This window comes from Ambystoma mexicanum, chromosome 11 (assembly GCF_040938575.1).
Source record: "Ambystoma mexicanum isolate Mex_15411 chromosome 11, UKY_AmexF1_1, whole genome shotgun sequence".
Taxonomy (NCBI): domain Eukaryota; kingdom Metazoa; phylum Chordata; class Amphibia; order Caudata; family Ambystomatidae; genus Ambystoma; species Ambystoma mexicanum.
In genome coordinates this window covers 1,345,918,920-1,345,934,219 of record NC_090934.1, presented here as the reverse complement: position 1 = coordinate 1,345,934,219, position 15,300 = coordinate 1,345,918,920, and the positions used below count along the sequence as shown (strand labels likewise).

The 15,300-nt window shown below is 47.0% G+C and overlaps 1 protein-coding gene across 1 annotated transcript in view; it reads left to right on the top strand.

Moving 5' to 3' along the window:
- The first annotated feature begins 443 nt into the window (after positions 1–443).
- Positions 444–15,300, top strand: part of PRTG (protogenin) — a 214,864-nt gene continuing 200,007 nt past the window's right edge. Inside the window, exon 1 of the mRNA XM_069624881.1 lies at positions 444–606. Within this exon, the coding sequence (XP_069480982.1) occupies positions 546–606 (61 nt within the window). The 5' untranslated portion in view covers positions 444–545. The remainder of the gene's footprint in view (positions 607–15,300) is intronic.

The following is a 15,300-nucleotide window of genomic DNA, read 5'->3' as shown; positions in this document are numbered from 1 at the left end:
AGATTACTAGTAACAGTAATATAAGCACCTGTGCGCATTCAAAGATGCACAGCTGTCCTGTAGCAACCCTGAGACCAGTGCAAAGTACACAGCCGCCGCGCTGCACTCCTGGGCTGCCTGAGTTCAAGGGGCGCCGCTGCAGCTGGGGACGGTAGAGAGGGACGGGGGGTCGCAGTGCTTTGTCTCCGTGCTGTGCAGCTCTGGCTGCAAGAGGAGGAGGAATGCAGCAGGGATTGGGATCGTGTGCACGTCAGCAGGAGGAAGCCGCCCCCAGGTGCCTGGTCCGGAGACAGGACTTAGTCCCCCTCCCCTCCCACCCCCTCCGCAGGGGTTAAAGGGGAAAGAAGTCCCGGCCAGCAGCAGCAGCCCCCTCCCCAGCCTGCTCCCTCCGCCCCATTGATCATCGCGCCTGCTGTCCTTGCGCAGGAGCTGCGGCCGGGCAAAGAGTCCCCGGGGGAGGCTGAATGAGCGAGGCCGGCAGAGCATTGACTGGAGCGGGGGGAGCTGGATGTGTCGGGCTGGGTATGCGAGCAGGAGCCCCGTAAATGGCGGATCTAAGGCGACAGGCGTGCGGCCGGGTGTTCGGGCTCTGCCTCCTGCTGTCAGGTGAGTGCGGGCTGCAAACTTTACTGCTTGGGCCGTAGGGGGGTGACACAGCCCGGTGACCCCAGAGACTGGATTTCGTGCACACCATGCCAGAAAAGGTGGATGCCATGCAGACCCCAGAGAGTGTGGACCCCGTACATGCACTCTCCAGAGAGTCTAGACCCCAGAGAATGTGGATGCCGTGTGGACCCCAGGAGCGTGGATGCCATGCGGACCCTAATCAATGTGGACCCCCATGCATGCAGACCCTAGAGAATGTGGATCACCACGAATGCAGAACACAGAGAATGTGGACCCCATGCATGCAGACCACAGAAAATGTGGACATCATGCATGCAGGCCACAGAGAATGTGGACCCCATGCATAAAGACCACAGAAAATGCGGACCCCATGCATGCAGGCCACGGAGAATGTGGACCCCATGGATGCAGACCACAGAATGTGGAACCCATGGACGCACGTGGACCCCATGGACGCAGACCACAGAGAATGTGGAACCCATGGTTACAGACCACATAGAATGTGGACCCCATGCATGCAGGCCACGGAGAATGTGGACCCCATGGATGCAGACCACAGAATGTGGAACCCATGGACGCAGACACAGAGAATGTGGACCCCATGGACGCAGACACAGAGAATGTGGACCCCATGGACGCACACCCCAAATGAATCTAACGCTGACCCGCCCTAGCCCTGGTCCTCCTGGCCCTGCAGGCATGGCAAAATGAAAAACTCCTGCAGACTCCACAACATGTGCATCTCTTGCACACACCGGAAAGTGCGTCCCCCTGCTGATCCCAGGTTGCTCGTCACGTGCAGCAGCAGCAGAACCGGAGAACGCATGCACCCGGGGGAGAGTGCAGCAAACGTGCGCGTGTCCCCACCCTGACCCCGGGGACGGTGCAGGGAGTTGCGACTCTAGTGACTGCGCCCTTAGGCCAATGCACTACTCCCGGGACCGGAGAAAGGCCGCAGCCATCGGGGCACGCCGCCCCCAGTTAATGCACAGAGCTTGCGGCGGGCATGGGAGGCAGTGGACAGACCACACAGCTCTGTGTTCCTAGGGGGTGTGTGATCTCCTTGGGCATCCCAGCACGTAAACGGAGTGTTTGCAGGGGCTTGTCCGCTAGAAATCCTAGTACCATGTCTGCTTCAAAGCTGGACTAAGCACCTAACTTCATTTTGCTCGCTTGTGGTTCGATTTACTCGTTCTATAATGCCACTTGTTCTGGCCTCCCTATGTGTGTCACTCGTTCTATAATGCCACTTGTTCTGGCCTCCCTATGTGTGTCACTCGTTCTATAATGCCACTTGTTCTGGCCTCCCTATGTGTGGCACTCGTTCTATAATGCCACTTGTTCTGGCCTCCCTATGTGTGTCACTCGTTCTATAATGCCACTTGTTCTGGCCTCCCTATGTGTGGCACTCGTTCTATAATGCCACTTGTTCTGGCCTCCCTATGTGTGTCACTCGTTCTATAATGCCACTTGTTCTGGCCTCCCTATGTGTGGCACTCGTTCTATAATGCCACTTGTTCTGGCCTCCCTATGTGTGGCACTCGTTCTATAATGCCACTTGTTCTGGCCTCCCTATGTGTGGCACTCGTTCTATAATGCCACTTGTTCTGGCCTCCCTATGTGTGTCACTCGTTCTATAATGCCACTTGTTCTGGCCTCCCTATGTGTGTCACTCGTTCTATAATGCCACTTGTTCTGGCCTCCCTATGTGTGGCACTCGTTCTATAATGCCACTTGTTCTGGCCTCCCTATGTGTGTCACTCGTTCTATAATGCCACTTGTTCTGGCCTCCCTATGTGTGGCACTCGTTCTATAATGCCACTTGTTCTGGCCTCCCTATGTGTGGCACTCGTTCTATAATGCCACTTGTTCTGGCCTCCCTATGTGTGTCACTCGTTCTATAATGACACTTGTTCTGGCCTCCCTATGTGTGGCACTCGTTCTATAATGCCACTTGTTCTGGCCTACCTATATGTGTATATCGTTACATTTTGTGTTCTTAAATGCATGTATACACGTATATGTGTTGACTACTATTTTCCAACTGCAATTCCCAAATGTTTAAGGGCCCAGTTGGGAACATCGCGGGCCATGCCCGTTTTGAGAAATCAGGCTTCTGTTGAACTTCCTAGCTCCTGATTTGGGCTTCCCCAATTTGAGAATAACTGTTAGTGCCCAGTGCCGCCCCCTCCCACCCCACTCTTTCTGGTAGCGGGGTGGGCTGGTCCACCTTCGGCCTTCAGTTTTACTTTTTGGTACCAGCTCCTGCCCCCTTTCGCTTTTCAGATTGCAAGTGGGTGTCGTGCCTCTGTCCGCCGCCCCCCCCCCTTTTAGAGCTTCTGTAAGCGAGAGCGTGTATAGTATCCCGTTTTTAGATATGCATCGAGTCTGCCCTCACTCTAGTTTGCCTGAAGCATGCTTTGGGCCATGTGGACCTTGCGTGCACTCATAAGACGTCGTGAAAGGCGGCTGCAGATGCATTTAATTGAATTAGCGATGTCCCCCCCCCCTAACTCCCCCTCCCGCGCGGTCGTGTTGTGGTTCACCCTCTCCCGGCCGCTTTGTGTGTGCGTTTTTTTTTTTTTTTTTGCTTTATCTGCACGTTGCCTTCAGCAAAACAAAGTTACTAGTTCCCATCGTGTATTTCACAGCACGCACCACATTGGACCAGGGTCCCGGATGCAATGCAGCACTGGCAACAGTGAGTGTTGTGTTGACAGGTCCTCGGAGCAGAACGCTGCTGTAACGAGATGTGGAGGCGCACACACACAGTGCTCAAGGCCTGTTAATGGGGGCGCAGGGGGGCGGCTCTGGCTCCTGCTGCGAGGCGGGCAGTGCTTTCGTGTGGTGTGCGCTGTCTATATGCAGTAATCAAATCCAGGGGCATGGGGGCGGCAGGGGGTGTACACACGCCTCAGACGCGTGGCCCAAATCGCACAGGCAATCGGCGCATCTTTTTTGACACCCCAGCATTTTAGGCAGTGTCCAACCAAGCACCCTCTCTGTGCCCATAACAAGGCTTAAGTAGTTCCAGGGCGCTGCTTGCACCCCAAAGTGGCATGCACTGCACTTTTCTGTGCACTGCTACCCTGACGTATTCAAAGCAATCAGGTGTTGCCCAGGTGGACATTTTTGTTGACGCGTATGTTTATTTCTACTAGATCCAGTTACTGGTTAACAAGGTTTGGAAAACGCACCTTGCAGCGTAGCCTTAACTGTAACATGTCAAACCACTGCAGCGATCTTTCGGAACGGGGTTGTGCCGTCGAATTGGTTTTCGATCTAATCACTAGAACGTCCCTTCGTTTTTCCTTCTGGACCGTCATTGTCCAGTGCCCAAAAACTTGCATGGAATAATTTTATCCAGTGATCTAAGAAGTCCAGTTCTGAGCCACAACTACAAGGCGCCGTGGGTATTTACGTATGCGCGCCTAGATTCCTGAGGGCTGTGTGCGCTGAAACAAATTAAAAAAAAATAATAATTCTTGGTGTTTTTATATTGTGTGCGTGCACGGTAAACTGTGTGCCAAGGACCTAAGCAAGCCCCGAAAGAAGCGTGCAAGTCGGGTTACACGCTGCTTTATTTTGCATTGGGGGGCGTAACCTGCCCTAAGGGTGCTTACATTCTCCCACGTTTTCGCCTCCCTTAAACAAAAGATGTGTATTGGGTAATTAAATCCCCCCCTCTTTCCAGTGGAGGGTAAGCAGCCCATTAGTTCTGCATTTCTGGAACAGTTGGCGATACACACGTTGGGAGTATAGGTCTGCTAATCCCAGTCCCCCCCTGTGAGGTGGCCGTCTGCCTGGCCACAACGCGGCCCAGAAATGCAAGAAGGACCCTGTCGGCCACCGTCCGCCCCGATGGGGCAAAGCAACCGCCAGGGGAATAGGTGCAAAATATCCCCAAACAATAAAACCGCCAAATAAACGGCCCTATTCGCAAAAGCTACCCCACGCTAATTATATATTGTAAAATCAGGCTTTTACGACTTTCCCTGTTAAACATCTTTTCTGACAAGCTTGTAAAATTAACAGGCAACTTGTGCCCTCATGCTCTTCCCCATTAAGGGACCTACCTGCGCTGTTTTTTTTGTTGCGGACTCGCATTTGGTTGTTGTTGTACCACCACTCACTAATTGGACGTTTTATAGTTTGTTCCTTCTGTTAAAAACGCAATTCTTGGATCTGAGTGGTTGCGTAGGGTTTCAACTGCGGTAGTCCGTCGTCTATTTTATTGGGCTATAATATCTTAGTGCCTGGGTGTTTACTGCTTCGAGAAGTCTCTGGAGAGAAATGGCCAGGCCCGTTATTGCTGTGTGTAAAGGTTCTTTGAAGTGGGTCACAGAATTGCCTCAGTTCTCTGCAGACCCCTCCTCCTCGAATGTGTGGGGTTAACATCCGAATATTCATCCCCGTGCAAACGTTTACCATCTTACCAGCATCTTATGAAGTTTTGCAAACATCCTACTTATGCGACTTTATCTGAATTTAATTGAAAGAAAGTTGTTTTATGTTTGCTTAATTATTACTTTTGTCTATCTTTGCTATTTTATGACAAGTTACTTGTAAGGCATTTTTGTTCAGGCTTGTTCTCGGCCCAGACCAAACAAATGGGGCCTATACTGGCACCTTTAAAACAAAAACAAAACAAAAATAGGGATATTGTTCACCAAAGCAACCTTACACCAAAGAAAACATATGTCCAAACTACATAATAGAAAACAAGAAATAATTAGCTCGTACAGTATAAAAAACACAAAAACAATTGTCACTGTACAGAGCAGAAACACATTTGTGGCCTCACATTAAACGAGACCAAAGCAAGTCAAAGAGAAGTCATATTCCCTCGCAGCATTTCGTTTAAAACATTTCTCTCTGTTTTCCCGAAAGGACAAACGGTAACCCAATGTTCGAGTGCTTCCTGGTCATTCATACTGTTACCAAAACTGCAGTTGGTGTTCTCAAATAGGGACTGTTGACCTTTCGATGGCAGATATGTTCTTTGGGGTTAAACTGGTTGAGGCGGAAACATAGATTGACCTCCCAAACTCTTATTACAAAGCTACCTCCCCAAATACCGGGGGATGCATTCAATTTTGTGTGCAAATTTGGAGTATTCGTTATCTGTAGTATACAGACAAATTGCATCATCTGTTTCCACCCAGTCCAATTTGTTCTATTTTGCCTTTACATGACCAGGTCGATGAACCAATTCCTCTTCCGTTCCACCGATATGATAATGAAGGAGTTAACGGAAGGGATTGAGGTACCTTTGGTGATGCTGGCTAGATCCATGTAGAGGCTATTGGGCGGTGGACAAGGATCTTATTTAGCCAGCATATGACAAATATACCTGGCCTTAAGCGAAGTAAGGCAGAGTTCATGCCTGATGATGCATTTAGGAATGGCAGTAGAAAGACAGACCCAAGACCTGTTTTCACATTTTACCTTGCACAACAATCAGGTGATCACCCATATCTAGTAGGCAAAAGTCTTATCCATACAGTAGCACGGGCTCAACTTTAGCCAAATAAAAAAACGCTGAATTGGCAGAACTGAAAATGTTCACACCTTTCTGTAAAGACATTTCATTTGAGAGATCAGGGTAACCAATCGAGTCAGACTACCCCGTCTCTGTGCCCCCCTCGCCCCTTCTGGACACTGTGATGTCTCTCTCTGCCCCTCCCCCCCAAACTAGTATGGTAGTAACAAACGTTTGTCTCCTCCCCCCTTCCTTACTTGTTTTCCTCCCCCTCCAGCACTATCTGAAATGTCTTAGCTAATTTCACATACTTGTTGTTCCTTGTTCCCTCCCTTGCTGTGAAGCGCTTTGAAACTCACTGTGTATAGGCACTATATAAATAAACTATCATATCATACCCAGTCTAGCCAAAGTAATGATCTCTCTTCCACAAATGTTCCACATCCTGCACATAAAAATTGAAGAGGACGGGGGCAACGGGACAGCCCCCCTTCAAACCCACCCCGGTCTGGATGCAGGAAGACGGAGAACCTTCATGCGTAAGGCACACCCTCAAAGAAGTGCATGAGTAAAGCAACGCCAAGAGGTGAACCAGCTTTTTGGGTGCATACCAGCTTAGGAGTTTGTTACACAGTTGGGATCTCACCACACAAAGTCAAGGGATGCCATGTAGACATCCCCCACATCTTTCGTTTGTATATTAGATAAAATATGCGCAAGAATCATAGCGCTTAGTGGTGTGCCCATTTTTTTCCTAAAGTCATCCTGGAATTTGGAAAAAAGACAATGTTGCCTAATATGGCAGTTAAGGTCCCTGAGGAGTAGAATAGAAAATTCCTTGCAGGTGGCATCAATGAGGGCAATTGGTATATAATTGCCAGACTCTTCCTTCTTAAAGATAGGTATGATGATCGACTGAACCCATAAGGGCGGGATGAAGTGATACATAAATATTGCATCAAAAAATTGGCTTTAGGAGAGTACCCCACAAGGAAGGAGAGCTCTTGAGAACAACACATGGCAGAATACCATCCGGGCGGGCACGCGGCCCTAGAAGGTTTCAGACTTTCTATGGCTCAGGTAATATCAGACATTTCCCAAAAGCACTCCCCCTGTTCCATAGGTCCCAGACTAAGGTCTGCCCAGTGAATATTGTCCTCCGGACTCGAATATTTAGCTTCGAAGAACGCCACCCGAGTGGCTTCAGAGATAAGAGTCCATAGCCGGGGTTCACTCCCCACAGACAGAGTTGAGGTTTGCCCAAAAGACTGCCTACTTGCCCACAAATAAGCTATCTAGCATGCACAGGTTATCTCATTCATAAGACTCTATAGACACCACCAAAGACACAGTAACACCACAGAATACGCCTATTGAGTCACTAATAAGTTTACTATGAACCCCGCAATCGCAATTAAACACTTGAGATCCGGAATAGCAAGCATTTTAGACCAAAACCTCTACCCAGACACTCACCTCTCCTATCACTATTCTCACTCTACTGTACACTAACACACAATTAGAGTGCAGCTACACCCTTCGATCATTTTCGGCCTAGCTGCTCACATACGAACAATACTCAATGAACAACTCATCATTCTGATAAAACGCAGCTATACACCACGAAAATCATCCTAGCGGCACACATAAGCGTCCTAGATAGGCCTAACACAGCTAGAACCCAGTCTTGGTGACCATCTTTAAGACTGCACACATTCAACTGATATCAAATACCACCACACCCAATGCTAAGATGCAGCAACCATCAGGCAATCGCATCAGCTGCGCATATAATCAGTGCACCCAAGCACCCTTTGACACCTTCCCCTCTCGACTGACCTGGACTACGGTCCCCGAGGGCATTCAACTTACCAGCGCTTTGAGGTCATACCAATGATATATATAGAGCGCTATATAAATACCAAATAACATAACAGACAGGGATTTGACCAGATATTTATGGATCTGCGCAGCTTTCTTCTTTGCTAATGCATACTCAGCAGCATTTAATCTCTGACTCTTAAGCCCCAGGATAGCTTGCTGTTTGGCTCTCGCTTTATTGGCACCTTTTAATTATTTCCAAGGCAGTATGTACAGAGGGTTGTAAAAAGCCAAGAACCTGATTGAAGCACTCAACAAAGATCGGTCTATATTTCCCTTCACTCTGTCAGGGTAAGAGCCGGCCACTGTGCTGTTTCTGTCAGAACTCTGCTCTTGTTATTAGGTTTCCAGATTGGACACTTGACTTGTGTTCTGGTCTGACTGTCTCACTTATGCTACTTTGTGCTTCTGGGTTTGTTCTGGCTAGCTTCTGTCCCAGGCATGCTGTTGGTACTGTTCAGGCTGTGTGATCTCTTTTGGCCCAGCTCTGAATGCAACCCTACATGCTATTGATCTCTGTTCTTAATGACTTGCTTCTGGTTTTGACCTTTAATTTTTAGCCATAAGTTACCCTTTGGTTTAGGAGCCCCTTATCTAAAAGTGTTTTGGTATCAGTCCAGGATGACATGGCCAGACCGGTTTATACAGGTGGGGTGGGTGCCCTGATCTTGTTAGATCTGTCAAGCGGCGGTTGACACCATGGACCATCCCACCTTGCTAACTCGCCTGACTCAAATTGGTATCTCGGGTCAGGTGCTAGCCTGGTTTTCGTTGTTCCTGGCCGATCGCACTCAGGTGCTCTCCCTCCTTTCTTTTCGGGTTCCTGCCACCTTACCTGTGGAGTTCCGCAGGGATCTGCCTAGTCGCCCATTCTCTTCAACGTTTATATCTGGTCTCTGATCCGTTTCATCCGCTCCCTTGGCATCAGGTGCTATTCATATGCTGATGGCACTCAGATCCTGATCTGTTTAGATCTCGATCGGGCTGCAATTTTGTTGTGCCTTCATCAGTGCCTGACGGCCGTGGGTGAGTGGTTGAGCCACAACTTGCTGAAGTTGAATGGGGACAAGACAGAAGTGATGGCGGTTGGCGCCCCCCTCCCTGAACCTGCACTCTGGGTGTCCTATTTTTGGCCTTCCTCTCTTGGGTCTCTTCCTGTTCCAGTGACGAAGGTGAAGAACCTGGGGGTGATTCTTTCGTCCTCCCTTTGTATGAATGAAAAGGTCTCTGCAGTGTGTAAAGTAGGTAATTTCCATCTTAAGACACTAAAAAGGTGCTTCCGCGCCGCTGGTTGTGGGCATGGTGCTCAGTCGGTTGGATTACTGTAATTACTTATACCTTGCCCAGCCCAAGGGTACAGTCCAACAGCTTCAGTGCCTTAAAAATCTGGACACTTGGGTGGCAACGGGGTCACCTTACGGTGCTCACATCTCCCCGGGGTGCGTGCCCTGCACTGGCTCCTGGTGGCGTAGCATATTGAGTTCAAGGTACTCTGCATTGTTCATCGGGCGTTGCATGGACTGGGGGCAGAATACCTCCAGACCAAAATTCATTCGCTACTGTCCTACCCCTTCCCTGCATTCCGCATTGGCTCGGTTGCTGGTGGTCCCTACCTTACACCGCTCGCGCATCCATGGCCGGGCTTTCTTGGTAGCCTCTACTCGAATGTGGACCTACCACTGTCAGTGGATCTACCCTGTCAAATCATTTGGCATTTAGAAGGGCTCTAAAGATATTTCTGTACTAGTGGTTACCTGCTGATGGATGGTAGTCTCAGTTTCTCCCTCTCTAGTGCCAAGATATCTCCGGGTGACCGTGCGCTGTACACATTTCAATAACATAACAACTTAACACTGACAACAGGATAATCTCATCTCAAGCTGTGAATTCAATTCAATAGTTTAGTGTCTCCCTATTCCAGCATTCTCTTTCTGATTGCACAAGGTGTCTGACTGGTGCCTTGACTCCTTCTGATCAGACCTTTTATGGCACCAATTAAAGCAAAGTCTTTGGTTATCTAAGTCTATGTTTTTCATCTCACTTTGCAGAAACAATTTGATAGATTGTTTATAACCAAACCATGTTTTTCAAAAAATGTGGTTCTATGCTCCTCTCCCTATTTACAGTCTGTTATGCCGTTCCATGGCATTCATGGCTATCCTGTATTAAACCAATTTGTGCCCTTCAGATCTTTTCCCCCATTAGCCTGGGCCGATGTTTCCCAAATGGGTCATTCATCTAGCCATTTTTCACGCTTTTTAAAATGTCGACTAGTTGTTTGCTACCATTCAACTGGCCTTGCAGAAACACCTTTCTGTCTTTAAAGTGTTCTCATCTCTTGTTACTTGTGATTTCAACATCCTGATAGACTGTGCTGATAAACCCGATACAATAAAAAAAATGTGTTAGAGGCGCATGGTCCTTTACTTTTGCTAACACAACTTCTGCCTGGGTTCATAGAGAGAGGTTTTGCTTGAAAGATATGACGTAGCTAGGCCATGAAGGCACTAAAATGAGACGTACAATGTTTCTTATGGTGAACTGGTTGCGAGTTGAGAGCGTCTAGGAAACTAGGCACACAGTTGGACTGTCTTGGGACTTTGGTATGCCAGCTAAGGAAACAAACAACTTGTGCAAATTCAGCTCTGCTCTGACATGGGCGAATCCTGCGAAATTGACCCAGGTTTTAAGAAGACACTTTTTACCACCTCACCATCCTGCTGCTTAACATTAAGATAAGCCTCCCAGTAGACCCCCAGATTCTGAACTGATTTGGCAAAGGCAGTTTCCAGACTCAAAAGGTGGTGAGGGCCTGGGAGGGGGTCTAGCTGGATCAGCTGATAGATGATTAGGCCTAAAACAAATTAATTTAGTTTTTGATGGATTGAGTTGCAGGGACTGTTGTTGGCCATCCAGACCCTGACTTCACTCAAATCAACAGAGAAAGGCCATCACATTGTGAAGACATTTTGCGACAGTTTGGAGTCATCAGTTTACGAATGATACCCAAGTCATCAAGATCATGAAAAAAAGCAGAGGCTGAATAGAATAGTAAAGGATAAGGGGGGGCCCTGTGGAATCCGGCACAAATCCATATTGGATTAAGACTTGAAAGGACCAAGCCTAACCTATTGAGTACTATCGGACAGACAGGCCTAAAACCACCCAAGAGCGGTCTACAAAACCCCAGAAACTTCAGCTAGTTGAGAAATCAAGAGCTTATGACCCACCATATTGAATGCGAAGCAGAGGCCAAACATCACCAAAAGTAAGGGGACCCCCCTTTATCGGCTTTCAAAAGAATATTCTGTCTACAATTGGGACAGGCACATTTCCATGAAAAGGTCGAAAACTGGACTGTAAACTATTAATTAGATAAAGATTGTTGACTATCAATTGCCCTGCCATGCTACAATTTCCTCCAGGATTTGTGCAGACCGAGGCAAACTAGCTAAAGCTATTGGATGATAATTCTGAAGAATAGTTGGAAGCTTATTGGGTTTCTTCAGTAAAGGAGTAATACGAGCTTCCTCCAATGCCGGGGGTACAATCCCTTAATGAAGAGAGAAATTGATTAAATTGACAATAAATGTTGCTGCAGCTCTGTGGTAACAGAGGGGCAACTACACCCTGGAGAGAATCTTCAGAGTCACAAGTAAGCGCCGAGACTGCTAGCAATTGGGCAACCTCACCCGCTGTGTCGCCTTAAAAGTTAAAGCAGGTACTAGTTGGGGTGATGGCAAGCAAGAGAAAAAGCAAAACAACCTTTTCTTAGTATTTTCTGTTGGATCATTGAGATCTTGCCAAGAAAAAAAAAAACATTGATGCCATTAACCCTAACCAGAGAAGAGGTTATAGGGTTGTGAGCACAACAGGGGTTAAGGCAGGAATCAACAATTGAGACACAAGTTCCTTAGCCCTATTGTGGGCTTTGGTAATCTGATGCGGGTCAGGGGCAAACAGTTGGCTTCGAAAACAACGTTCTTGTGAATCCCCAACACATTTAGCATTTGATTAAGGAATCATGGTTATCTGGTTTCCTCCTGATTTTCTCGTACCTCTGATGATCAATATTTTACAGTTTCAGAGTGGGGGGAGAACCAACGCTTGGAAGGCTTTTTTTTCCAGTTTCCCTTGCTGTGAGGGGGCCTGAAGACCACAGACAGATCTAAAGCCATTCGGACATAAGAGAAATACTCGCCAATGCAGCTCTGAGTGGAGGGTGTAGAAAGTTTCAAAGTCAATTCGGTAGCTGGATAGGCAACAGTTTACTTTCCCTGTCTCTTAAAACTGGTGGACCAACCTCATGAATGGTAGGAATTCCCTCATCGGGCACTAAAGTAGCAAAGTTTCTAACAAAATGATCGGTCCATGGAACTAGGAAACACTTAACGAATGTTATATTAATTCCCCTTACTCAAGTGCAGATTAAGTGCTTTTGTTTTCGGCATCCTGGTGGGAACACTGGTTCTTTGGGTGGGGATCAGTAGACTTATTTCCAGGTTGTTGCAGCTGTGGCTGAAAGTCCCTCACAGCGTAGTCTTTTGTATCTGGAAGGAGTGGTAGTGCCGCCCAATGGTTATCTGAAGGCTAAGACTGGCCAATAGGGTAGTGATCAATTTTTTTTATTTTATTAAGCATTTCACGTAAATTAATACAAACGTTTTGCTTTGACAGTCTAATTAGTCGCTCTCATCAACCCAAACGTTCTGAAGTGTCCGTACGTCCTTTTGATTACGAGCCTTTGATCAATCGTCGCTCTCGTGTCCCAGTTATCTGTTTTACGTTTGGCTGTCTGGGACCAGGTTTGGCTGTGCTTAATTTAATTCAGGTTTCATGTTATCTCGTCCAGATAGTCTTTTTTGCATTGATTCCAAAAACAATCCCAGGCCTCTTGCTGTTCGGTTATTAAGAGTAACATCCAGAGCTTCCCTCCAAGCATCAGAGTCCAAGTCACATGACGATGGCAGAGAGCATTGAAGTAACTTTTTTCTCGTTCTGATTTGAGCTCTTTACAAAACATGAGAAGGTGCTGTCACGATTCTTCATGGCTGTTACATAATCGGCATTTCTTGTCTGCTGTAATTCCACATTTTTTTTATTTTGTTTTGTTCTTATAACATTTAATCTAAATCGTAGTATCACGTCCCTAGGCTCTGGAATCGCACGCTTCTTCAAGTAATTGGGTAGCATTTTTTGAAAGTTGACTACGTTATTTGATAAAGTGTGTGATTTGGGGCCTGCACGACTTGCTTCTGTTTGAGCCCAATCCACGGCTAGCAATACTGCTTTTGCTTTTTTAGGGTTCTTACGCAGTGTCTCAATGCTGACTCACAAGGTCTCCAGGATGTCTTTACATGTGGTTCTCCAAATGTCGAGGGGCCGGAAGGTGGTAGCATCATTTTGGGACTTGATTATTTTATATTGCAAGGGGCAGTCAATTAGTTCCACTTTCCTGTAAGTTAATGTGGTTTTCCACGTCGCCCGAACGTGGAGTGAATGGAGTCCCAATTCGTGCCTAATGTTATGTTATGTTATGTTATTTTGCATTTATATAGCGCCTTATATACCTCACGCTGATTGATAAGCAGTTTGGCAATCTCAATGTTCGCTTCCAAAATCTGGCCTCCAGTGTGTCCCAAGTTTCCCAGGGGAGCCTTAGACAGCATTCACCTGCTTAAGTGATTATAGGTATGACTTTTTGGTTATAGAAATCCTCCAGGGGCTGGGCTGAAAATTTCCTGAATAACTTCTTCACTATTAGTGCTTGTGCTATCAATTGGCTCATTTTTAATTCCAGACTAGCGATCCATGGCTTGTCACCCCAATCCATGCTGATTTCGGCTCCCGGATATTTTGTGTTATTGGACACTTTGATTGGAATATTCTGCAGGCACCCTTTGAAAGGTTTGTTTACTTTTGAATGAGCTTTCTTGATTATTAAGATTTCGGATTTATAAGTGTTGATTTGGTGTTTGTTGGCTTCTACATAAATCTACAAAGCGTCAAGCTTTCTCCCCGTTCGGGGTGAAGTCCAGTAAGACCAGGTCATCTGCATATAATAGGTGACCTACCAAGTTCCCATTTATGTGTAGAGAGCAGGATCTTTCCGGCTCTAACCGTTCGTCGATGTCTAGGATGTAAAAGTTGTAAAGGACTGATGCGAGCGGGCATCCTTGTTTCAGCCCCCTTGTTGTAATTATTGGCTGACTGAGTGTTCCTTTCTGGCTGAGTCGCACTAAGTGATCAAATGGCTGGCCCAACTGTCAGCTGTTGGGCCCAGTTTTGTGGGACAATGTTGGCCAGTTTGAGGAGCTAGGTCACTGTGCAGCTGGTATTCTATACCAATGTTATAAACACAGTGTGCATTGAAATGCACTATTTGCCACAGATTTGGCAAAAGATCTTCTGCTGGACATTACTCAGAGTTGGTGGCAAAAGTAACATGGAGATAAGCGCACAACTTTATTTTTGGTCTCGTCAGACCCTTGGACGCCCTGAACTTCTGTTTTTTCCTCACCACCATATGTGCCGCCTAAACGTTTTTCCACCCATATGTCCCAACTACATTATTGTTTCTGAGAATATTTAACACAATGGATGAGGTATGTTGGCATTATATATATATTTTTTTTGTTTGGGGGGATTTATTTGTTTGTAATTCGCTGACAGCCCGCGGGCATCAGGGCGCAACAAGAACACAAATAGACAACAGGAAGAACGGGACAGGGGGGTAGAGCGGTTAGATGTCAGTTTTCATGGGTTCACTTGAATAGGTGAGTTTTCAGGGGTTTTGTGAGAAGCTTCAGGTTTGACATGAGTCTGATTGTAGGTGGTAAAGCATTCCAAAAGGAGGTTGCTTCGACTGGAAAAGATCTACCCAGACCCCTGGATTGTGTGAATTTAGGTCCCTGAATGTTGCCTAGGATAGAGCATCGTAGATTTCTTGTTGGTTGGTACGGTGGTACTGAGGTATTCTGTTGACATGCCGTAAAAGCATTGGTGTACCAAGTGCCTATCTTAAAGAGAATGCGAAAGGGCAGCCAGTGGAGTTCTCTCCTCGAGTCGGAGATGTGGGATCTTTTAGGAGCATTCTTGACAATACGAACAGCGGCATTCTGAATGATTTGACAGGCTTGGGTGTTTGTTTTGGAAGCCCCACATAGCAGGTCACTGCAATAGTCCAATCTGGGCAAGATGGTGGCCTGACCTATGGTTGCAGCTATTTTCGATAATATAGGGGTGAATACCCCGAAGGAGCCTTAGGTAGCAATTACTGTTTTGGCTGATATATTTTACCTGGGCATCTG